Source organism: Xyrauchen texanus, chromosome 14 (assembly GCF_025860055.1).
Source record: "Xyrauchen texanus isolate HMW12.3.18 chromosome 14, RBS_HiC_50CHRs, whole genome shotgun sequence".
NCBI lineage: Eukaryota > Metazoa > Chordata > Actinopteri > Cypriniformes > Catostomidae > Xyrauchen > Xyrauchen texanus.
In genome coordinates this window covers 4,118,466-4,143,026 of record NC_068289.1, presented here as the reverse complement: position 1 = coordinate 4,143,026, position 24,561 = coordinate 4,118,466, and the positions used below count along the sequence as shown (strand labels likewise).

At 38.4% G+C, this 24,561-nt stretch overlaps 2 protein-coding genes across 4 annotated transcripts; one reads left to right on the top strand and one right to left on the bottom strand.

Annotated features, from left to right (window-relative positions):
- Positions 1-62: 62 nt before the first annotated feature.
- Positions 63-8,347, bottom strand: LOC127654878 (protein mono-ADP-ribosyltransferase PARP9-like). 3 transcript variants are annotated; one of them, XM_052142409.1, is made up of 10 exons: positions 8,198-8,309; positions 7,257-7,307; positions 5,776-6,682; positions 5,290-5,523; positions 4,987-5,202; positions 4,575-4,647; positions 2,141-2,671; positions 1,884-2,017; positions 1,351-1,507; positions 63-902 (listed from the first exon to the last, which is right to left on the bottom strand). In XM_052142409.1, the coding sequence occupies exons 3-10, from the start codon at positions 6,652-6,654 to the stop codon at positions 610-612; spliced, it is 2,517 nt and encodes an 838-aa protein (XP_051998369.1). In that variant the 5' UTR covers positions 6,655-6,682; positions 7,257-7,307; positions 8,198-8,309; the 3' UTR covers positions 63-609. The 3 variants fall into 3 exon arrangements, with proteins under 3 accessions (XP_051998369.1, XP_051998370.1, XP_051998368.1); XM_052142410.1 differs by lacking the exon at positions 7,257-7,307 and having other exon boundaries at positions 8,198-8,347; XM_052142408.1 differs by lacking the exon at positions 8,198-8,309 and having other exon boundaries at positions 64-902; positions 7,257-7,401.
- On the top strand, positions 7,604-24,533 carry LOC127654877 (protein mono-ADP-ribosyltransferase PARP14-like). The gene is given in 19 exon segments (XM_052142407.1): positions 7,604-7,792; positions 8,065-8,168; positions 8,251-8,284; positions 8,467-8,583; positions 10,187-10,411; positions 10,536-10,763; positions 10,850-11,370; positions 11,372-13,114; positions 17,859-18,092; positions 18,210-18,431; positions 18,534-18,612; positions 18,754-18,900; positions 19,341-19,403; positions 19,576-19,752; positions 21,298-21,501; positions 22,007-22,672; positions 22,951-23,093; positions 23,623-23,797; positions 23,922-24,533. Coding segments are annotated over 19 exon segments (5,547 nt in total). The 5' UTR covers positions 7,604-7,611; the 3' UTR covers positions 24,206-24,533.
- The last annotated feature ends 28 nt before the right edge of the window (positions 24,534-24,561 follow it).

The window sequence follows — 24,561 nt, the reverse complement described above, 5'->3', positions numbered from 1 at the left end:
CAAGCAGCTTTGGTTAAATTGCTGCATTTATTTTCACTTGTTTCAAATTAATTCAGTTTTGTATATCACTTGAGTCTATAAACAGGAAGGCCTTGGTAACTGACAAAATAGTGCCAGAGTTTATTTGTAATGCTTAATTGAACTTCAGCATATATTTTGAAACCACAAACCCAACACCAAAAGTATTTATCCTCTCATTTGATTATGATAACTGTTGAAGATTAACTTTTACAAGAAATGATTATTTTCATTTTACTAACATCATTATTTATATATACCACATCTCATTAAATGAAAAAAAAAAAAAATCACATAAATGTACTTAGCCGAAAATTACAGCATTTAAGGAAACAGCTCAAAGGAACTGTTTAAAAGAGCAGTCCTAGTCAAAAGCAGGATACACCCAGTTTTAGCATATTTTTTTTTAAAGAATTCAATAGCATAAATAATCATCCCTCATCCACTAATGTGATTAAGACTATTACAAATATTTCTGCTCCTTATTTATATAGGTCATTATTTGTTGAGCTTTTGAAATTGACATTTTAAGTCAAACATTCGCCCTGATTGATTCCAAAGGGTTTTGTTAATGCATTGCACTCTGTGCAGCTACACAGGAGATGATGTTCGGCATATGAACAGGTATTCAGGAAGAGCTTGTTGACCACAGAAGATGACATGGGTCTGTTTCGAACTGTTAGCCACGCTGTCATAACGATCCAAAGGGACACCATCTATGGCAGGGGGCAAAATCAAATCTGGCGAACCAGCTGTAGATTTCCCAGTAAGAACCTGGGCCTGAATGATGTAGATGTACTGCTGTTCATCATTCTGTCCTTTCCACAGCCTCAATGCCTCGTTCAAAGTACTGCAGAAGTATATTCCACTACCATACTTTTGCTCTACATATAGAGGAAAACATTTATTTTATAGAGATATGTAACCTGATGGCAAATATTACACAGTCTGTAGGTGAGACTTACCATATGCACCTTAAATAAACAATTCAATAAAGAAAAGAAAAACGAATTATTGCTCTGACATTTACTGATTTTAATTATTAGAAGGATATACAGGCAGAGCTCCAAAAAGGGGCAGTCACTCCAAACCGCCAGCAAAGATATAGGGAGCCCCTAATCCTTTCCCTAACCGTGAGTGAAAGTGACACCCCCTTTTGGACTGAGGCTGAAAATTGTTCTGATATCCCAGAATTGTATTGAGCAAGTAGATTTCCAGTGAAAAACAGGTTTAAGAAATAGGGAGAACATCTACAATCATAACTAAGCCTTATTTCCAATAATATCAATACAATTGGGAAAAGCCCTGAAAAATACTGAATTCTTTTTTTACCGGTAGGTGGTGCGAACGCTTTCTGAAAGCCCACTCTGCAGATTAGATCACAGAACTGAGCTGATACACACTGGTAGAGCTTCTTTGGTTTATCTTTCACTCGCCTCCCATTCATCTCAAAAAGCTGCTGCAGGGCAATGTTCTCCATTTTCTCCGCCTGCAACAACCAGTACAACAACATTCCATTAGAAGTTTTTATTAAACCAACTATGTGCTACATTTCCTCATTGTTGCCTTCTTATGCTATAGTTGCATTCATGCAAACAATAAAGAGCTATGGAAAAGCAAATTAACTAAGTTATGTAGATTAAAGAAAAGAAATATTAGTAAAAAGGTTACAGCTTAACACCTAGCAGGTGAAATAGATACTCTAAAGAAACAAATGATAATCTAGTGTTCTTTCAGAAAACAATAAATAAGCTTTGATGATAGAAATGTTGGTTTTCACACTTCAGTATTTCATTGACATGGGAATGTAGGGGAAAGAGGTTTCATTTGTAAGGTTTGCCCATCTGGGATGGCAGCTCACTCACCTTGATTATACTGAGCTTACAATCTTCGAAGGCTCTTCTTGTTTCTTTATCATCATAAACATTCCTGGTCACAGTAGTTCTTGCATAAAAGGAATTGCCAACCTCCCATTGATTGTCGTAATCGCTCAACAAGCCTATAGTGCAAAGAAGGAGAGAAAGTCTGTATTTGGTCATCGAGACAAACTCAAAAGTTATAGAAAACTATTGAACTTTTTATATCAACAACATATTAACAGTTTTAAGAATAAAAAACATACATGTCCTTTCCACATTGCTTGTTCTCCCATAGCTGTCAACTAAATTCTTATGCTTCAAGTTGACTTTGATATTAATGTCATTCAACAAAAGGTCTTTATTCCCTGCCAGATAAGCTTTCTCACAAGCTGAACTGATTTCAGGCATTTGTAGACAAGGTACATCTTTACTGTGCCAGCGAACCACAGAATACAGAATGGCATTCTCTTCGGCTAGGGCAAAGTCCTCTTGGGCTTTACAAAGCATGGACTCCACCTCAAATCCCACACAGCTGACAGCTTTAGGATCTCCAGTGATGGATATGCCACCATTACCACTCCTGAAGAACACCTTGATGTGAACACCAAACTTTGCTTGGAGAGAGAGCAGGTTTTCATGGTCTGTTTGACCAAGATATATGACATGGTTATTCTTTATTGTCAGTGTGTATTTTGACAGGCTAAGCATCTGAAAGGTCCATGCTTTTGCCTCTCTCAAAGCTTCATCAGAGACACCGCTGAACTCAATCGTGGGGGTTTCATTTGTTCTGAAATCTGAAAACATTTGAAAGTGAGATGTATATAGAGTATATTGATGTATATACAGTGCCTTCATAAAGTATTCAGACCTCTTTTTCACATTTTGATATGTTGCAGCCTTATGCTAAAATGCTTTAAATTATTATAATTTTTTTTCACATAAATCACTACATACCCCATAATGACATAATCTGGTTTTTGTTTTGAAAACTTTCAAATTTATTAAAAAGAAAAAACTGAAATATCACATTGACATAAGTATTCAGACCCTTTGCTGTGACACTAGAAATTTAGCTCAAGTGCATCCCATTTCTCTGGATCATCTTTGATATGTTTCTACACTTTGATTGGAGTCCACCTGTGGCAAATTCAATTGATTGACATGATTTGGAAAGGCACACATCTTTCTATATAAGGTCTTACAGCTGAAAATGCATATCAGAGCAAAAACCCAACCATGAGGTCAAAGGAACTGCCTGCAGAGCTCAGAGACAGGATTGTGTCGAGGCACAGATCTGGGGAAGGCTACAAAAAAATGTGGTTGCATTGAAGGTTCCCAGGAGCACTGTGACCTCCATAATTCTTAAATTTAAGAAGTTTGGAACAACCAAGACTCTTCCTAGAGCTGGCCGCCCAGCCAAACTGAGCAATCGGTAAAGTAGGGCCTTGGTAAGAGAGGTGACCAAGAACCCAATGGTCACTCTGGTTGAGCTCCAGAGATCATGTGTGGAAATGGGAGAAACTTGCAGAAGGACAACCATCATTGCAGCACTCCACCGATCTGGGCTTTATGGCAGAATGGCCAGACAGAAGCCTCTCAGTGCAAGACACAGGAGCCCGCTTGGAATTTGCAAAAAAGCAACTAAAGAACTTGCAGACTGTGAGAAACAAGATTCTCCGGTCTGATGAAACGAAGATTGAACTGTTAGGCCTCAATTCCAAGCTTCATGTCTGGAGGAAACCAGGCACCACTCATCACCTGTGCAATACCATCCCAGCGGTGAAGCAAGATTATGGTAGCATCATGCTGTTGGGGTGTTTTTCAACAGCAGGAACTGAGGGACTGGTCAGGGTTGAAGGAAAGCTGAACACAGCAAAATACAGAGATATCCTTAATGAAAACCTGGTAGAGAGCGCTCAGGACCTCAGACTGGGCCGAAGGTTCACCTTCAAACAGGACAATGACCCTAAGCACACAACCAAGACAACACAAGAGTGGCTGCGGGACAACTCTGAATGTCATTGAGTGGCCCAGCCAGAGCCCGGACTTCAATACAATCGAACATCTCTGGAGAGACCTGAAACTGGCTGTCAACTGATGGTCCCCGTCCGACCTGACAGAGCTTGAGAGTATCTGCAGAATCCAGGTGTGCAAAGCTTGCTGCATTATACTCAAAAAGACTTGAGGCTGTAATCGCTGCCAAAGGTGCTTCAACTAAGTACTGAGTTAAGGGTCTGAATACTAGTCAATGTGATATTTCAGTTTTTTCTTTTTAATGAATTTGCAAAGTTATCAAAAATCATTTTTTTGCTTTGTCATTTTGGGGTATGGAGTGTAGAGTGATGTGAAGAAAAAAACATATAATTTAAAACAATGCTGCAACATAACAAAATGTGAAAAAATGAAGGGGTCTGAATACTTTCTGAATGCATTGCATATTCATCATGGATTTAAAGGTCAATAGGTGTCTGATCTGTATTTCTGTATTGGTGCAGTGACACAGTAGCAAGACCAAATATAGGCCCAATTACATTTGAACAACACAATAACAAAATGGTGAGGAAGTATTTTCCAAAACTGTGTAAATAGATGTCACTGTGAAATCATTACAAAGGAGTAAGATTTGAACATCTGCACTAAATATAAACAACATATACTGTGTAAAAATATATAAACAATGTCATATTTTGGTCTTACTTTTTGTCAAGTCACTGGGTAATTCTGGGGATGTTGTTCCTCCTTTCTTGGAACAAATCTCCTTTTCAAAAGCCTGAAAATTACAATGGTAACATGACAAAAGTTTATTCGCTGCTTCTCTATGTTGCATTAATTTTACCAATGCATTACATTTCTTAATTTATAATGCTTTAACTTTTTTTAAGGCCTGGTAAATTGCATGCAAACATAACAGATTGCCAAAATCCATAGGGGATTAGCTAAAAGGTCCTTGAATGGTTTTGCACTAATGGAAATGTAGTGGTATCTATATACAGACAGCTGAGTTATGTAGTAACTGTTACAATCACAGACACAAAAGAGCAAAAATGCTAAATTTGTTCTCAATTACTGAACATAAAAAAAACACATAATTTAACATAAAAAACATTACCTTCATCATTTCATCATCTTTTGGATACACAACAAAACATATGTCCAACTTCTTCCCTGTGTTTGATTTGCCAAAATTTACCACAGCATCTGTCATAATTTGGGCAACCTCCTGTTTTTTAAAGCCCAGTAAACCAGTACCAATAGCTGGAAAGGAGATAGACTTGCAATCCAGACTGGCTTTTTTCAAACAATCTGAGACCACTCTGAAAAGAATCTACAAACAACAAAATCAGACAATGGACATCAGAAAATCAGAGTGGAAACATACAGTATAGATAAAAATGATTAACATTTAATTTACCTCCTTGGCCTTAGGCTCAGATCTAAATGCACAAACAGAATGAAGAACATATTTGCAATCCAGGTTATGGCCTTTTGTGTCGTAGATTTCCCCATTTTTAGCAACCCAATGTTTCCCTGTATTACGGAAAATCTCTTCTTGAATCTTTTTGCCGGCCTTCTTCAAAATAGCTTTTGAAATATCCCCTTTGGACAAATTACAATCATTTGCAATTGTGTTTACAATTACGTCAACCTGGAGATTGAAACAAAGTGTAAAGAAAGAGAAGGAATATCAATATGTCTAGCATCAAAAACATGTTTTACAATTCAGAGTATTTATATGAAACAAAATTAGCAGTATAGATCTGAGATTTGGATTATAATAAAATAATAAAACTAAACTACTGTGCTCCTAAAACTAAACAAACTGTCAACTTAAGCTTCTTAATCAATGAATAACCTTTTTGCCTTGAACACTTGGCATTTCCTAATATTTCAGTCTTACCTTTTCCTCCTCTATATGGCCCTTTTTAAGATGCATGGTTACATTCCCAATCTGCAAACTGTTGTTTGAAGAAGTAGCCATCCTTTGGTTTCTGCCATTTACAGCACCACTGTATGTGTCAGAAGTGGGCGGACCTAGAATCTGCCAAGAGGCTCTATGCATTTCATTGACTGAGGGCTCATCATTATTGACAAGACGAATCTCTAATTTCCTGCTTTTGAATGTGCCAAATTCCTCAAGCTCCCTTATAGTTTTTACAATAATGTCGGCACAGAGATGTCTTGGAAAATTGAAAAGGCCAGAACTCAGGGCAGGGATTGCAACCGAATTTACGTTGTTTTGTAAAACTAATTCCAGGATTCTTAAAATAGTTTGACGTAAGGATGGTGCAGCGTAATCAATCATACTCTGCGATGGATTTGGGTTCAAGCGGGGTCCCACAGCATGTATGATCATTTTACATGGGAGACTTCCAGAAGCAGTGATTACAGCATCACCAGTTGGCACTATTTTGTTTCCTTTTAGAATCTCATCACTCCATTGTTGGATCATTGGTCCTCCAGCATTACACAGTGCTAGTGCAAGACCCCCTGCATGATTTAGCTTCTCATTGGCTGCATTGACCACAGCTTCTACTTTATGACGTGTAAGATCATCTTTCCAGACTGACACTTCCACTCCACTGGGCAGCTTTGTAGAGTATCTAACATCAGGACTTGAGACATCACTTAAATTACTACCAAAGGTGTCACACTCCATATTGTGGAAAATAGCTGTGCAATCAAATTTTGCCTTAACAGCATTGCAAAAGGCACTTTTGCAATCTCTCAGAATACCAGTGTGCTCTGGGGTCAGAGGAACGTGTGTTTCGTCAGTCATGATGATTAGCTTTCCTCAGAACATAAACCTGTATTGTTTGTAGGAGAAAATGAAGACCCTTGAGCACTGTACAATTTAGATATAATGCAACTGTCGAATAAGCTTTGATTAAACATAATGAAAAGTGATACAAATAAAAGATAAGTATGCAAAGCAAAGTGAAAAATCGCTTTGAATGAGCTGGAACTTATAACTAGCTTATGTAGCAGATAGCATCACGACTCACGAGCTCTTCTGTAGTTCCAAATATGGAAATGAACAGGTGAACTTCCGGAACCTTCCTGTTTGTCAAAAGTTGATAGAAACTCCGTATGTCCTAATGTTTTGCTCTTTCTAAACATCATAAAATTTATTAAGTCTAAGCCTGAAACCCACATCAGTAAAGGTTTAAGAAATGACGCTGTAAAGTATACATAACATTGTGATACGTTCCTATAATTTACTTTCGGTTACAATTTTGTGTTTGTTATGATGGTTAAACAATCCACATACACCTGTTCCACGTCGACTCAAACTACGAAACTTATAGCAAAGAGCCGCTAAAAAGTCCCCTATTCTCATGTAAGTGAAGCGTGTGTCTTTGAAATGGCGGCCAATCTTACCTTAGGTCTTAGGAAGAAACTTCGGTCTGCCTCAGTAAATACGTCGATTCTCTGTCGAAGAGAAAATCGAAAGCGGAATCGTGCAGCGTTAAAAGTTGAGAACAATGTAAAAATGTATTCCCTCACCTTTTGGAAATTAGTCCAACCTACTAGTTAAAAAAAATCAACATTAACATAGTGCGATGGTTTAAATGGTCTAGAGGAAAAGTCCAACTACTAAAGCTCATAATAGGCCTGTTTCTGGGAAACCACGCCTGTTATTCAACCATAACCAGATAAATCAAAAGTGAAAGTTTAGAGAATACTCTACACTGACTGAAGCAAACATATTACATTAGTCACAGGACAGTCGGCCATGGCTGAAGAGTTTCCATACGCTCTCTTCGTGGAGGGCGAATGGGACCCCGAAACCCCCAAACTTAAAAACAAACTTAACATCTATTTCCAAAGTAAGAAATCAGACGGAGGCGACTGTGAGGTGGAACACGATGTTTCTCACGGCCAAAGAGCAACAGTTCGATTCAAGACAGAGGAAGGTAAAGTAACCCGTGACTCGTTAATAAACTTGTTTTTACTCTTTAAACATATTATAGGTAAACTGATGCATTACTTTTGAAACTTTCATAAGTTATAGTGAAATATATTCACAAATTGTTGATGGTACGGTGGGTAGTTCAAGAAACGAAACTGACCTCTCTTCACGTTCGTGGGAATTCAAAATAATTAATGTTTATTCGTATAGTATATCTATTATTATTATATCTGTTCATATATCTGTGTTTGTTTTTATGTGTCTTTGTGTGCGCAGTGAGACACCGGGTTTTGCGGAAACCGACGCATGAGCTCAAGATAGGCAAAACAAATATTAAAATGACAGTGAGTCTCCCGTTGTCAGAGGTCTCAACTGCTGAGGTGAGTATTTAGTAAGGGAATTGACTTACTAGAAAACCCTACTGTCACTTGACTTCAGTTCAAACACAACTTTGTTCCGCAGGAATCAACATCTTCGGTCAGCGCTATTACAACGGGTGAGTTACTCCATTTCCTCCATCGGAAGATACGCGCCCTTCTGCTGCCCTCTACTGGTCATACATCCATCTCTTCAAAATACCGACTTGATTACAAGCGTGTAGTTTCTTACCTTCACTTTTTAATTTCGAATCTCTGGTGTTCGGGTTAAAACTTAACTGTACTTATATTCACCACATAGCACAAATCCTAGGCTCACCGGATACTGACGTCACGAAATCTAAGAGGAAGGCAGAAGCACGTTCTGCGCAGCTGCAATCTGTAGGCCTACTAGACCTCAAAAAGCCAAGGCTTTTTGGTCAGTGTCACTTAAGTTTATCACCCTAAACATAAATAAGCATAAAAATAGAAGTCGATCTTAGAGTATACATATAGATGTAGGCCAGGGCTAGTTGTCACAGTTTTTACTCCAGTGAATATTTTTGAAAGTCAGATTCCGTATAGAGACAAGCCTGGAAATCTTTGTTTAAAAACCTGTTGAACATCTATAGTTATTGTTCAGGACACTGGAGATACACTGAATGGATGTTGATGCAAATAAACAATTCATTGAACAACAGAAATGTTAAATGTAACTTATCTGTACAAAAATATCAAGCCATTGTTTTGACCCAAAAAATATATAATTAATCTATATATTATATAATAGGTAAATAATTAATTGTATGGATTTATAACATAACATTACATAAACTCACTGGTTCATATAGTCTGGGAGCATATTAATGTAAATGTATTTTGCATGCTGTCCATAATGGAGGGTCTCAAGCACAGGACTGCGCAAGAAATAGAAAGACAATTTGTAAATATTTGATAGGAGTTATGAAATATACAGATAGAGATGGGGAGGTGAAAGTGAAGGTGAAGGGATGCCAGAAAAATCATCAAGGGTTGGAGGGAAGAAGCATCTTATATATACTGGGAATATGATTGGCAGGCCTAGATGAACAAGCTCTTCCAAAACTTACGTTTGGCACATTAAAAACACATGTAACAACTTGCCCCAACCTTTCATTTATGAATAAACGAAAGACAGTTCATTTGTTTATGATAATTACATTTTAGTTTGGAGCATAGAATTCACAAAAAATATTATAATTTAAGAATTAAAAAAATATATTCAATTTTGATTTTATTTTGATTTACCTAGGGGTTCAAACCCAATATATATAACCACTGTTTGAGGATGCACGTTTCGGTTAGAGGACTATAGAGATGCTCAGCCATGATTGCAGTTTGTAGACAAACCCACAAGTCTAATTCTCCATGGGTTCCCTCTGGATTTTCCAGTTGGTTTTTATAATGGGGGTTTTTCAACTAAAATAAGGTCTGTGGTAAACATTACTTGACAATATGTGGACATTTATTGTAACATATATTACACACTTTCATACCTCAAACATAATTTTTTTGAAGCCACCATGTTTTTAAGTATGCAATTCAATATGGCTTCAACAAAACATCCACAAATGTATCAAGTAGTATTTTCCACAGGCAACTTCCTCGTAAGTTGAATGACCATATTATAAAAACCCATAGGAATATCTCATGGTGAATTCTCTTCCGGGTTTTTGGACTACAACCTGAACAGCTCTGTTGACTCAAAAACATATAAATATTGAGATATAGCCCTGTAGTGACAACTTCCCAGTATGACAACTAGCCCCGATCTCTCTTACCTATACTATGAAATATGCTTCTAATCGTCTTTTCTGGTCTGGTCTTTTGTGCATGCAGTGTATATATGGCACAAACAGAGGTTGATACTCAAGCTCAATGAATACATCTTAAATCGTTCCGAAGTGACAAATCAAATAAACGTAGCTCGAAATAGATTTTGGACACAGTTGATACAAGCCCTGTTGAAAGAGTATTCAAAGTGAATGATGTTTTACATTCAGGTGAACTGAAGAGTGAGGTAGAAGAAGAAGAAGTTGAGCCAACTGAGGAGAAAGAAGATACAACCTGTAGATCAGCTGTAATTGAAAACATTCAAAACAATAGTCAAGAGTTTCTGGTAATGCTGGTGGAAAATGTGCTGAAGGGACCTTCTGAGTCAAAGGATTTCAGTATTGAAGTAATTCCAGAGAGCAACTGTGCTGTGGTGACATTCTCTAATAATATGGGTAAGTCAGAACTTGTGTTTTGTTCATCTCAAAGTTACTACTTGTCCCAACAGGATCTACTTTTCAGATAAACATGCCAAAAAACTCAAACCACTTTTCATGTCATTTATATTTCATTTCACAGATACAGAAAACTTTGTTATGTCCTGCTCAAGCAATGCAATGATTAAGAAGAAAAACATGAAAGTCAGATTGCTTGAGACTACTTCAAAGTTGAAAGCAGAAGGCATGCCTTTGCATACAAGCACTGACTACCTCCTGCTCTATTTTGAAAGATTTGGGGAAGTAGAGGATGATGTGATCATATTTGAAGAGGGACAATCAGCAATTATGACTTTTAAAAATCCCAAAGGTACATAAAGAAAGTAGTTATAATTATGAAATTGGGTTAATTCATCCTCCACAACTAAATATGATATAAAATGTTTGCTTTTTCAGATGTCCATTCAGTCATTAAACAGCAACATCACATTAAAAAGCACCCATTCAGAGTACTGCCATACTATGAAACATTACAAACAGCCCTTTATGGAAAAGACAGACCCTTACTAACTCTTCCAAAAGCATTTACAGAAAACATTGATGAGACTGTATGGCACCATTTAAAAGAAAACCGAAATTCAATGGATCTGATCAACCAAGATATGTCTAGTTATTTTTGCGATCTGGATTTTCAGTCTTCAGCGGTGGTGATCAAACCTTTGCCATCCCTACTTCAGCAAGGTGGGCAGACAAGAAAACTCATTCAGACTTGGAGAGAAAAAGCCTCCACTGAGTTCTCCGTGAGAGTGTCTAAGTTTAACTCCACTGAAATCCACATTCAGAAGGACGCGTGGACTGAGATTGAATCTGAAATTCACAAAGCAGTTGCAGCAGTGACAGTCACACTGGTTCCCTGTGTGGATCAAGGAACAATGGCTGTAGCAGGCCTGAAAGAAGATGTTAACCAGATTGAGAGTATGTCTGAGAGGAATTGTCGAGAGAATCACCGAAAGAATACAAAGGGAGAAGGGCAGTGAGACGGATGGAGTTGTTATGTCGCCTTCCATTTACCAACTTGTTCTCTGCAGTGGTTTGAAGCAGAAAATATGTGACAAATTTCCAGAACTGGAGCTCACATATCATGCACACAGCCAAAATCTAACTTTGTACGGTCTAAAAACAGAGGTGCTGGAGACAAAGAATGAGATACTGCAGGATGTTGTCCGTTTAATTCGTCAACCAGTTGAACTCCACCAATCGGTTTTAGATTTTCTGCATAAAAAGGACCTAGAGAAAATGACCACTGATTTGTTTTTTGCCAATGGAATCGATGTAGCATTGGTAGTTGAGGGAAAGCGAGCTTTGCTGGTTGGCAAAACAAACAAGGCCTTGAATGATGGTGAGAGAAAACTGATGACAGAGCTAGGTCACCTGAGCTTTGCTGTAGAAGATTCCAGTGTTCTGGAAAGATCAGATTGGCAAGACCTGGTCTCTTACATAAGAAACAGTGACACAGAGGTTACAGTACAGACAACTGTTAATGAAGTGGTGGTTTCTGGCTTTGTAGATACCATCAAGGATGTTGAAAAAAAACTACGTGATTTTGTTAAGGAAAACTCTCAAATGGAGAAAAGCCTAAAGGCTCATAAGACTGTTGTCAAATTCATCAAGGAACACAAAACGCAGGATTGGTCTGAAGAGGTAAAAGGTAAAGTCGGTGTGAACTTTAAAGATGACACCATACTGATCAGTGGCCCATACCATCATGTCACTCAATATTTGCCTATGTTTGACACTATGCTTAAATCTATTCAACACTGCACCATGAAAATAGATAAACCAGGAGCAAAGAAGTTTTTCAAGGAAAAAGAATCAATGTGTGTTTCATTGGCCAAGACAAATATGGGTTGTTTGATCCAAATAATAGATCAGTATGACACCCCACATGGCCTAATTAAATCAGATACAAAGCCAACTTATCAGTTAAAAACACCAGATGGGGTGGAAATTGCTGTAAACAAAGCTGACATGTGTTCGTTTCAAGTGGATGCAGTAGTCAGTGCAAGCAAAGAGACACTCCTACTGGATGGAGGTTTAGCAAAGGCACTCTCAGATGCTGCTGGTCCTAAACTTAAGGATGAATGTAATAAGTATGTCAAAAAACGGCGGTTGATGACCGGGGATGCTGTTCTTTTTGATGCAGGAGGACAACTTAGATGTAAACATGTCATCTTTGCAATAGGACCACAGTACAATACTTCCAAACCTCAGGAGGCAGTAGCACTCCTGAAGAAAACTGTAAAAAAGAGTCTGAATCTGGCCGATCAAGAAAGCTGCCAATCAGTGGCAATTCCAGCCATTAGCTCTGCTACATTAGGCTTTCCTCTGGACCTTTGTGCAGATACCATTGTGAAAGCTATAAAAGAGTTCTGCGATATTGTTGGTGGGGACAGTGTCCTAACAAAGATTCACCTGGTTGACACTAATGATGTTACAGTTCGAGCTTTGGAAGCTGCAGTGAAGAAAATGTATGGGGTCACACCAGTTAGTCACAGCATGACAATCGGAGGTGGTCCAGGCCTGCAGCCACACCAAAACCAAGCAAGTTCCTCTTCAAGCCAAGGCCAAAGTGCTGTTCACACTCAAGGGGCATCGCAAAGTTTTCAGACAAAAGAAGGCTTAACCATCTCCAATTTGAAAGGAAACATTGAGGACACAACAGTAAGTTTAACATTAACAGAGTTCATTGATGCATATGACAAAATAATATTTGTGATAGTTTTTGGCTAAAGGGACTTTCCAGCTTTTTAAAAATATTGTGAAATTAGATGTGAAATAAATATGAGAGACTTGAGGATTACTTTCTTTCAAATGCTCACAAATGGTCTAGAGCAGTCTCATTAGTGAGGTGTGAAATTAGCCACGTTTTGCCAGTATCGTGAAAACGTCCCTGACACAGTTCCACAGTCTTCCTGAGCAACCACTGGGCGGCACCATGATGATTGTAATTGCCTGTTTTCTGTTTCTGGTCTCGAGATGCAATTGTTAAAATTAACCGAAACGACCGATCCAGACAGAGAACAACAACCATTTAAGTGTTATTTGGAGTAAAAAAAGGTGCTGTAGCCCCTATTGTATCTGTTAGTATTATTATGGGTCAAGCACCGAAGGCCTGATTTTCCCAATCAATGACTCAAAATAATCTCCAGACAGAGCCACACAGAACTGACTGTACAGAATAGTGTTTTTCTCTTTTATTTAAAAGTTACGGCATCACAAATTTAACAAGGTCAATGTGAAAATAGATTTGATGCTGTATCTCGACAACTCTTTGTCCTATCGAAACAAACTTGTTATGCTTCATGAGGATCATGATCTGAGGGTACATGCAGAGTTTCACGACAGAGCGCCCCTAACTTTTGAACCGTATGTCCTAAAATACAAATACAACTATACCGTCCCTCCACCGGATTGAAATGTATTAAAAAATTAGATATCTTTTTACTGCATTGTCTGATTTAAAAGAAAACTGGTTTGCATCATCAACATCATGTCCTGATGACACTTGAGCAGTTTGGAGACAGCGCCACCGATAGTTCAAAAGATAACCTATACTTGGGTGCAGACTCTAACCTCAGGAATTCTCTTTTCCAATCAGTGGGCATGTCAACAGTGTGTAAAAGCACTGATTTATAGTTTGATAGGTTGTAGGTTTGTAGGTGACCAATGTTAGAGTTGATGTTATGTTGTACTGGAGATCTTTGTATTGTGTTTACTGAATAGTTGCCGTTTTTATCACAGATCATTTCTTTTTGCAGATATACTTCTGGTTCTTCTTTGTATTAGTGTTGTTCTTCGGATATACATATGGGAGTGATATCTTTTGAAAGGATTGATAAGTTTGGAGACAGCATCACATGTAGTTCAAAAGAACATGCTCTGTTTAGCATGGTTATCATGCTGCATGCGATGATAGCTTAGCATGCTAATCAGTTAGCATGCTAATTAGTTAAATGCTATTCATGACCAGTCTGTTCTTTCTGCTGTGTTTGATATCAGCCATATTGGCTCTCCACGGTCAGTGTGCCATGCCTTTGTTCTCTGGAGATCAAAAGTTTGCCAGTTTGGGGCAACTTGAGAAATTTGCTAAATTCATTAGGACCGGTCTGTCTGCTGTGTTTGATATCAGCCATATCGACTTTTTTAAATTAAAAACCTGATGACTCTCAGCTTGGCATGTTTTTTGAGTTGATGTGGTCTAGCGGTAAGATGCGCCATATCTGGGTGCTGTGGAGAAATGTTGCTGGTTTGAGACAAGCTTAGGGCATCTGGGAAGACATTGAGTACCTGCAAAATACATCATGACAGGTTTGTTCTTTCTGACTGTTGTGATATCAGTCATAGCACAACACCATTTTAAATAACATTTTATTGAAAACCTGCTTCCTCTCAGATTATGAGTATGTCTCTAGCACCTGTGAAACTTTTCTGTTTCTGTCAAATTTTAGGTGACTTGTGAAGTAGTGTGGGGTTGCTTTGTATGTCATATTCATGCAATGTGTTACTATGGTGTAATGCTTGCTGTATCAGAGAGTTTGAATTCTGTTTACTGAATCATGGGTTCAGATCTGTCCTGGGGTGATGTGAACTGTGCTTGCTCTGTGAGATGTTTAATGGTGTGCAGTGGTTACCATGCTGGTTCTTGGCCCTGTAATGGCCTAATGTTGTCCTGAATAATTACTTGAGAACTTGAAAAAATTATTACATTTATTAACAAATTATCTAGTATTAGTTTTGGTATCAAGAATCATCAAATTTTACTGGTATCGTACCAAATAATTACATTTTGTTATCGTGACAACACTCATGAAAAGCAGATCTCATGCAAGTGTGAGCACCCCTGCATTACAGGCTTGGCAATCTTTGGATATTAGCATGTGTTTTTAACCGCAATGTTTTATTATCCTTATAGGCTAAATAGATTAGTATAGTAACATTATATTATCATATCTAATCCAACCCCTAACCCTAAATCAAACAGACAGGTAAATGTAGTCACAATAATGTTATTTACACTGCACTATACTATAGATATTTTGAGCCCCTAATCCCACCCCGTCTCCTTAAAGGGATAGCTCACCCAAAAAGGAAAATTCTCTCACCCTCGTGCCATCCCAGATGTGTATGGCTTTCTTTCTTCAGTAGTAAACAAAGATTTTTTAGAAGAATATTTCAGCTCTGTAGGTCCATACAATGCAAGTGAATGGTGACCAGACCTTTGTAGCTCCAAAAATCACGTAATGGAAACCTAAAAGTAAACCATATAATTGCAGTGGTTAAATCCATATCTTCAGAAGTGATATAATAGGTGTCGGTGAGAAACAGATCAAAATGTAAGCCCTTTTTTTACCCTAAATCTCCACTTTCACTTTCAGATGTGAAAGTGAAACTAAACAGGAACCACATAAAAGGATTTCAATTTTGATCTGTTTCTCATCCTCGTCTATCACATCACTTCTGAAGATATAGATTGAAACACTGGAGTCTTATGGATTACTTTTATTTTCTTTATGTGTGTTTGAAGCTACAAACATCTGATCGACATTCACTTGCATTGTAAGGACCTACAGAGTTGAGATGTTCTTCTAAAAATCTTAATTTGTGTTCTACTGAAGAAAGAAAGCCATACACATCTGGGATGGCATGAGGTTGAGTAAATGATGAGAGTATTTTCATTTTTGGGAGAACTATCCCTTTAACCAAATCTCAACAATATAAAAGATGTAACAGGCAGATTAAAGTACAGTCACAATAATTTCAACCGCAATTAATTTGCATTCAAAGTCCTCCAAAGTCACACGATAGCTCTATGTGAGGAATAGAAGGAAACTGAAAGTTTTAATCACTGAAATCTTTCCTCTCTGTAAAGGCAGTCATATCACATGCACGCATATTAAAAAATATACATACACTCACCTAAGGGATTATTAGGAACACATACTAATACTGTGTTTGACCCCCTTTCGCCTTCAGAACTGCCTTAATTCTACGTGGCATTGATTCAACAAGGTGCTGAAAGCATTCTTTAGAAATGTTGGCCCATATTGATAGGATAGCATCTTGCGGTTGATGGAGATTTGTGGGATGCACATCCAGGGCACGAAGCTCCCGTTCCACCACATCCAAAGATGCTCTATTGGGTTGAGATCTGGTGACTGTGGGGGCCATTTTAGTACAGTGAACTCATTGTCATGTTCAAGAAACCAATTTGAAATGATTCAAGCTTTGTGACATGGTGCATTATCCTGCTGGAAGTAGCCATCAGAGGATGGGTACATGGTGGCCATAAAGCGATGGACATGGTCAGAAACAATGCTCAGGTAGGCCGTGGCATTTAAACGATGCCCAATTTGCACTAAGGGGCCTAAAGTGTGCCAAGAAAACATCCCCCACACCATTACACCACCACCACCAGCCTGCACAGTGGTAACAAGGTAACATGGGTAACATGGGTTCTCATTCTGTTTACGCCAAATTCTGACTCTACCATCTGAATGTCTCAACAGAAATCGAGACTCATTAGACCAGGCAACATTTTTCCAGTCTTCAACTGTCCAATTTTGGTGAGCTCTTGCAAATTGTAGCCTCTTTTTCCTATTTGTAGTGGAGATGAGTGGTACCCGGTGGGGTCTTCTGCTGTTGTAGCCCATCCGCCTCAAGGTTGTGCGTGTTGTGGCTTCACAAATGCTTTGCTGCATACCTCGGTTGTAACAAGTGGTTATTTCAGGCAAAGTTGCTCTTCTATCAGCTTGAATCAGTCGGCCCATTCTCCTCTGACCTCTAGCATCAACAAGAATATTTTCGCCCACAGGACTGCCGCATACTGGATGTTTTTCCCTTTTCACACCATTCTTTGTAAACCCTAGAAATGGTTGTGCGTGAAAATCCCAGTAACTGAGCAGATTGTGAAATACTCAGACCGGCCCGTCTGGCACCAACAACCATGCCACGCTCAAAATTGCTTAAATCACCTTTCTTTCCCATTCTGACATTCAGTTTGGAGTTCAGGAGATTGTCTTGACCAGGACCACACCCCTAAATGCATTGAAGCAACTGCCATGTGATTGGTTGATTAGATAACTGCATTAATGAGAAATTGAACAGGTGTTCCTAATAATCCTTTAGGTGAGTGTATATACGATACACAAGTATGAGTTTCGCAAATTAGTCATAAGATACAAGAGAGTCAATGGAATGACTACCTGAGTGACCTTTAAAATACAGATTTGGTGGTGCAGGCAGAGTTGTCCCAGAGACATTTTGTCATGAGAGTTAGTTGAAGGGTCCAAAAACCTTTTTGAATTATTATTTTAATTCCAAGTTGTAAAATGGTTGAGACGCATACATTCTCAATTCAGTTTGATTTGGAACAATCATGTGTACATGTCTGCTACGTTTTGAACAGATGGATGTGGTCGTGAACACTCTCAGCAGTAACCTGGATCTAAGTGTTGGAGCTATTTCAAATGCCCTTCTAAAAGCAGCTGGACCTCAGCTGCAGGTTCTGCTCAACCAGCAAGTCACAGGAACGGCAAATAATGGAGCAGTCTTTGTAACAACAGGTGCAAACCTTAAAAACAAACTGGTGTTCCATGCAGTTGTACCACACTGGAATCAGGGACAAGGCTCAGAGCAGAAGGTATTTTCATCTTACCTGAAATCTAATGCCTAGTAAAATAAAGCTGACTTGAATCTATTTAGTGATCAGTGTTTAAAAGGCGGATACTTTGAATAACTTTATTTTCTCTTTGAGCAGATGCTGGAAGATATCATTGATAAGTGTTTGAACGAGGCAGAACAGCGACAGCAGAGCTCCATTGTGTTCTCTGCCATTGGCACAGGAAACCTGGGATTTCCAAAGGCACTTGTGGTTTGCACAATGCTGGATCTAGTCCTAAAGTTTAGCAATAAAAGGAGTTCAAAACATTTGCAGGAAGTAGTGTTTGCTCTTCACCCCAAAGACACAGCAACATTTCAGGTACCTGATGTGTGATGTCAGCCTTTTTTAACTACGTATGGTGAAACTTCCAGATTCTGTTGATTTTTGAAACATTTTCAATAACATTTTGTTACTCAACAGGTATTTACAGATGAATTCAACAAAAGGTTTATGCCCCAGAATACCTCAGGAAATAACCCCACGCTGCAGCAGAGCCCAGGTGCACTGTAATGCCTTACATGGCTTAATTTTTGCATGAACATATTTTTAATTGATTGTGTGATACATATACTTGATTAAAACTAGTTATCGTTCTGTCAAGTGTTCAATTATTTCTGTTATATTTTACAATGAATCACAGGGCCCTTCTCAAAGGTCACAATGAAATCTGGGGTGTATGAGACTATAGTGGGAGGAACAACACTTCAGGTTCTGCAAGGTGATATCACTGCAGAGAAAACTGATGTCATTGTGAACTCCAGCAATAAAGAGTTCACACTAAAGTCAGGTACTGATTACATGTTTTTTTTATTTGTATTAAACTGTTAGAGGGATAGTTCACTGAAATGTTTTATTTTGTCATCATTTACTCACCCTTATGTTGTTGAGTAAGGCAGATGTTAGGCAGAATGTTCTCCTCAGTCACCATTCACTTTCATTGCATCTTTTCCAACACATGCTGAGGCTGTTAGTCCCTAACATTCTCTCTAACATCACTTTTTGTGTTCCATGAAAGAAAGTCACATGGGTTTGGAACAACATGAGTATGAGTAAATGACAGCAGAATTTTCATTGTTGGTTGAACTAATTCTTTAACGCAACATCAAAACTCATGACTTTTCAAACGCTGTTGCATTGAATTTCTTTATTGCATCATCTGATACAATTAGAATAACGAAGTTGAGAGTTCCAAATAAAACACGTTAATAAACTTTTATCTTATCCTAGGTGTCTCAAAGGCTATTTTGGAGAAGGCTGGTCCAAATGTAGAAGCTGAGTGCCAGCAACTTGGTAAGAAACCTTTTTTAATTATTTAACAATGTAATAATAATAATTAAATAATTCACAAATTATTAAGTACAGTTATTTATAAATGAAAAATACTTTCACGAGTGAAATTGATTAATTTAACACACTGAACGTAATGGGTGGTGTCTAAAAATATGGTTTATGTGCTTTTTAGGGGCCCAGCCTAACAAAGGACTGATAATGACTCAAGCAGGAAATTTACAATGTAAAAAGATTATCCATATTTCAGCACAAAGCAATGGCAACATAATCCAAAAACAGGCTAAAAAGGCTATGCAAATGTGTGCTAAGGAAAAGTTCACCTCCATCTCATTCCCGGCTATTGGAACAGGTGAGGCCATACTTAACAACACAATGCACAGATGAGAGGAAATACAACAGTGTTCATTTACTTGTAAAACATTACATACACTCACTGAGCACTTATAGGAACACTATGGTCCTAATAAAGTGCCCGATGTTGTCTTCTGCTGTTGTAACCCATCCGCCTCAAGGTTTGGCATGTTGTGCATTCTGAGATGTTATTCTGCTCACTACAATTGTACAGAGTGGTTCTCTGAGTTACCATCGACTTTCTGTCAGCTCAAACCAGTCTGGCCATTCTCCGTTGACCTCTCTCATCAACAAGGCATTTCCGTCTGTAGAGCTTTTTTTTTTTTTTTACCATTTACCATTCGGAGTAAATTCTAGAGACTATTGTGCATGAAAATCCCAGGAGATCAACAGTTACAGAATTACTCAAACCAGCCCATCTGTCACCAACAATCAGTGATTTCGACCATGACATGAGATTTTTTTTCTTCATTCTGATGGCTGATGTGAACATTAACTGCCCTGTATCTGCATGATTTTATGCATTGCACTGCTGCCACACGATTGGCTGATTAGATAATTACATGAATATGGAGATGTACTGGTGTTCCTAATAAATTGCTCAGTGAGTGTATACTGTAAAGTGTGTGCATAATAAATATATATATATATATATATACATACACAGTACATGGCCTTACAGACGAAGAACATGCATGAATCTTTTTAAAAATTCGAAAAATTATTTCTGATTCATGTTTATGCCAGAAACGGTGTGTTGTTTGTAGGTGATATTTTATAATGTACTTGTTAAGCTTGCACTCGCTCTATTACATCGTTGTCACGAAAAGAGAGCTGAGCCGGAAGGCAAAGCTCTCGAGGAATTTTTGTTCCTACCCTCACCTATGGACATGACCGAAAGAACTAGGTCGCAAGTACAAGCGGCCGAAATGGGCTTCCTCAGAAGGGTGGCGGGCTTCTCCCTTAGAGATAGGGTGAGGAGCTCTGTCATCCGTGAGGAGCTCGGAGTAGAGCCGCTGCTCCTTTGTGTCGAAAGGAGTCAGTTGAGGTGGTTTGGGAATCTGGTAAGGATGCCCCCTGGCCGCCTCCCGAGGGAGGTGTTTCAGGCACGTCCAGCTGGGAGGAGGCCTCGGGGAAGACACAGGATTAGGTGGAGAGATTACATCTCCACACTGGCCTGGGAACATCTCGGGGTCCCCCAGTCAGAGCTGGTTAATGTGGCTCGGGATAGGGAAGTTTGGGGCCCCCTGCTGGAGCAGCTGCCCCCGCGGTTGAAGATGGATGGATGTACTTGTTAAGCTTAGATTCAATTAGATTGTTAATTCAATTCAATAATTCATTTCACCATACAAGTACTTTTGATTAAGGTCCTATCTACCATTTTAAATAAATGTGTGGTTATAAAGGTCTTTTTCTATCACGTACTGAATAATTATGTTATATACATTTACTGTTAAAACATAAGGTCACGTTAACTTTGGAATCCCACAACTTTGCAAAAATTCAAAAAATGCTAATTTAACAAAACACATGAATTTTTTAGGACAAGCGGGGTTGTCTCCAGGTCAAGTAGCAGATTCCATGATGGATGCTTTGGTGGACATGGTAAGACAGACGCCGCAGTCCTCTCTTAAGCTGGTCAGAATGGTCGTCTTCCAGGCACCCATGCTCACTGAATTCTACAAAAGCATGCAGGATCGAGAATTCACTCGCAAACAAGAGGAGAGTGCCTGGTCAAAAATCAAAAGTATGTTTCTTTTCACTTTCATTTCTGCCTAATAACCACATTTTATAGAACATCTAACTATTAAGTAGACTTTAAAATCAGGCAATAAACAGACTGATCTCGTGTGAAATTGGCGACAGGTTCATTTTTTTGGCAGCGTTTTCTGCTTTCTGAACTATCCCAGTGGTCTAAGCTGGAACTACAGTTCACTGCATGCACACCTTTGCACACTTATGTACACCTAACCCAAATCTAACCCTAACTCTAACAATACTGAGACCAAAACAGCATTAATTTCTTACTTCTTTGCAAAGTAGTATCTCGATAGCCAGATATAAAAAGGAATGTGATAACCGAGGCACAGCATGGACAGTTTTCGGGAGCATGAACATTTTCTGGAATTGGGAACTAACACGCCAATTTTCCACAAGATCATGTTGCTAAAAGAGCAAAACAGAATGTTTATGTGAAATGTAACTTAACTTAAGAACTTGATTCTTTATTCCAATGTTGTGTATTCTTACAGCATATGCTGCTAGTGTTAAATCTTTCTTCACCGGATCTTGGGAGAAAGAAGTTAAGCAACATGGTGGCAAAGACTTTGTCATTGAAGGCATGAAAGTAGATCCAGTTTGTTTTTCTATCTGTGGACCATCACAAACAGCAGTTGATAAAACTAAGCAATTTCTAGAGAATATGATCTCTGAGCAACAAGCATTTCAGGTCTTTGATGACACAGCGATACTGAGTTTCTCAGATAAAGACCAGCAGCGAATCCAGGATCTGCAAAGCACTTTAGGTGTGACTATAAGGCTGGAATACAAAGCCCTTAAAGGTTCAGAGGGTACCGCTGGAGAGGCCAAACTCACTGTGGAAGGTCTCACCAGAGATGTTCTAATCGCCACTCAAGATATCCAAGACATGCTCAAAGCAGCCAGAGAGGGAGAGATACTGAAGAGAGATATGGAATTCACAAGTGAGCTTGTGGACTGGCAGTATGAGCAGGGTGGGCAATATAAGAGTTTTGATCAACGTACAAACTTTGAGTTGGAACAGACCCTTAGTAGAGGTGCTGCAGACATCAAAATTTCCTTACAAGGCCAGAGTTACCAGATCAAACTGCCTGAGGGTCCTGCCGTGAGCACCAGTGGTGGCAACCAGATGAATATAAGACGCATTGACAAATTGAAAGGTATTTGCTGCCTTTTAACTAATTAACATTAATTGATAGACAAATAAATATTGAACTAAAGATTTGTGATTTTTCTGAGCCTTTTTTCAGCCCCTGGGATTTGAGCCTAAACAATACTTTTGTAATTCCTTTTTGTTTATTGAAATAAAGAAGGTTATAATTAATATCGTTGGGGTTCCAATATCTGACTTAATGCTCTATACTTAAAATTGGTGTAAAATCTTTGAGTTGACATTTTAATAATAATTGTTAATGAACTAGAAATTGTTTTTCACCAGCTACTGAAAGTATCCCACAGAATTGGGATGCCATGGCACCTACAGATTTGTACAAAGTCTGCAACTTGCAACCAACAAGCTCCGAATACAATGATGTATTGGGGCTCTTCAAGACCTCTTGTCCTACCAACAATGTTGTGAAGGTGTGTTTCATTTTATGGTGTTATCTTTTTATATGGTGGTGTAGTGGGCTAAAGCACTGAACTGGTAATCAGAAGGTTGCTGGTTCAATCCCCACAGCCACCACCATTGTGTCCTTGAGCAAGGCACTTAACTCCAGGTTGCTCCGGGGGGATTGTCCCTGTAATAAGTGCACTGTAAGTCGCTTTGGATAAAAGCGTCTGCCAAATGCATAAACAAACATATGGCCTAGAAAGAATTGAACCGCCTAACAAATCTTAAAATGTCATTTTCAGCAAGTATTCTCAATAATTATTAGCTATGGCTACAATCCTTAATGCAATATTTGTGTATGTAGCTAGAACTTTTAACATCATTCAATACTGACTTACATTGTGTCACTTTAACAGCACTTCTTTTAATTAGACATTTACTGTAGTACAATTAAATGTAAATTTACAGTAAGCATGACAACGATAGAGAATACTAAATATCAGCCTTATGTCCTTTATTTGATTCTTACCTTGTCTTATCTGTTGTTTTCTATAATAGATTGAACGAATACAGAATCCTGGTATGTGGAAGAATTATCACAATAATAAAAGTGTCATGGAACGAAAGAACGGTCATCAAAACAATGAGAAAAGACTGTTTCATGGAACCTGTGAGAAGACTATAATGCACATTAATAAGAATGGCTTTAATCGCAGCTATGCAGGAAAAAATGGTAAATCCGGCATTTGCTAGAATAATATGACTACTTAAGGTGTTCAAAAGACCCTTTGCCATCCAAATCATCCTACTGCATTTGGTTAATAGATATAGTTGTTCATCTATTAATGTTGTTTCAGCTGCAGCATATGGAAATGGCACTTACTTTGCACTTAATGCAAGATATTCTGCCAGCAACACGTACTCCGTGCCTAATGCTCAGGGACAGAAGCATATGTACCTCTGCAGAGTCCTTACAGGAGACTTCACTAAAGGAAATGCGGGGATGATTGTCCCTCCTCCAAAACAGACCACCAGCTTTGATCTGTATGACACAGTCGTGGACAACCCTGCTGCTCCGACCATTTTTGTGGTATTCCGTGATGATAATGCTTATCCAGAGTATTTAATCACTTTCACTTAGTCAATAAAGGTTGATCATGTTACACAGTAAAGATAAGGGCTTCAACACATTTGATCAAATTATGCAGAACATATTATAATGACATTTTAAGTTCCCATAGTGTGTCTTATTGTATCATTTTAATGTGAAAGTGCTAAATACTTAAGTGCATTAGGATGAATGAATGAATGAATGAATGGTTTAGGCTACAGATATGTACTTAATTTCTACTGTATAATATTTAGCTGTAAAGTCTCCTAAATTGTGTCTTATTGTTAATTCATGTGATATGTTCAGACAAGACAAGGTGCAAGCACATTTCTACAAACAGCACCTCAAATAAAGAGCTTCAGAACATAAAATGTTTTATTGTTTTT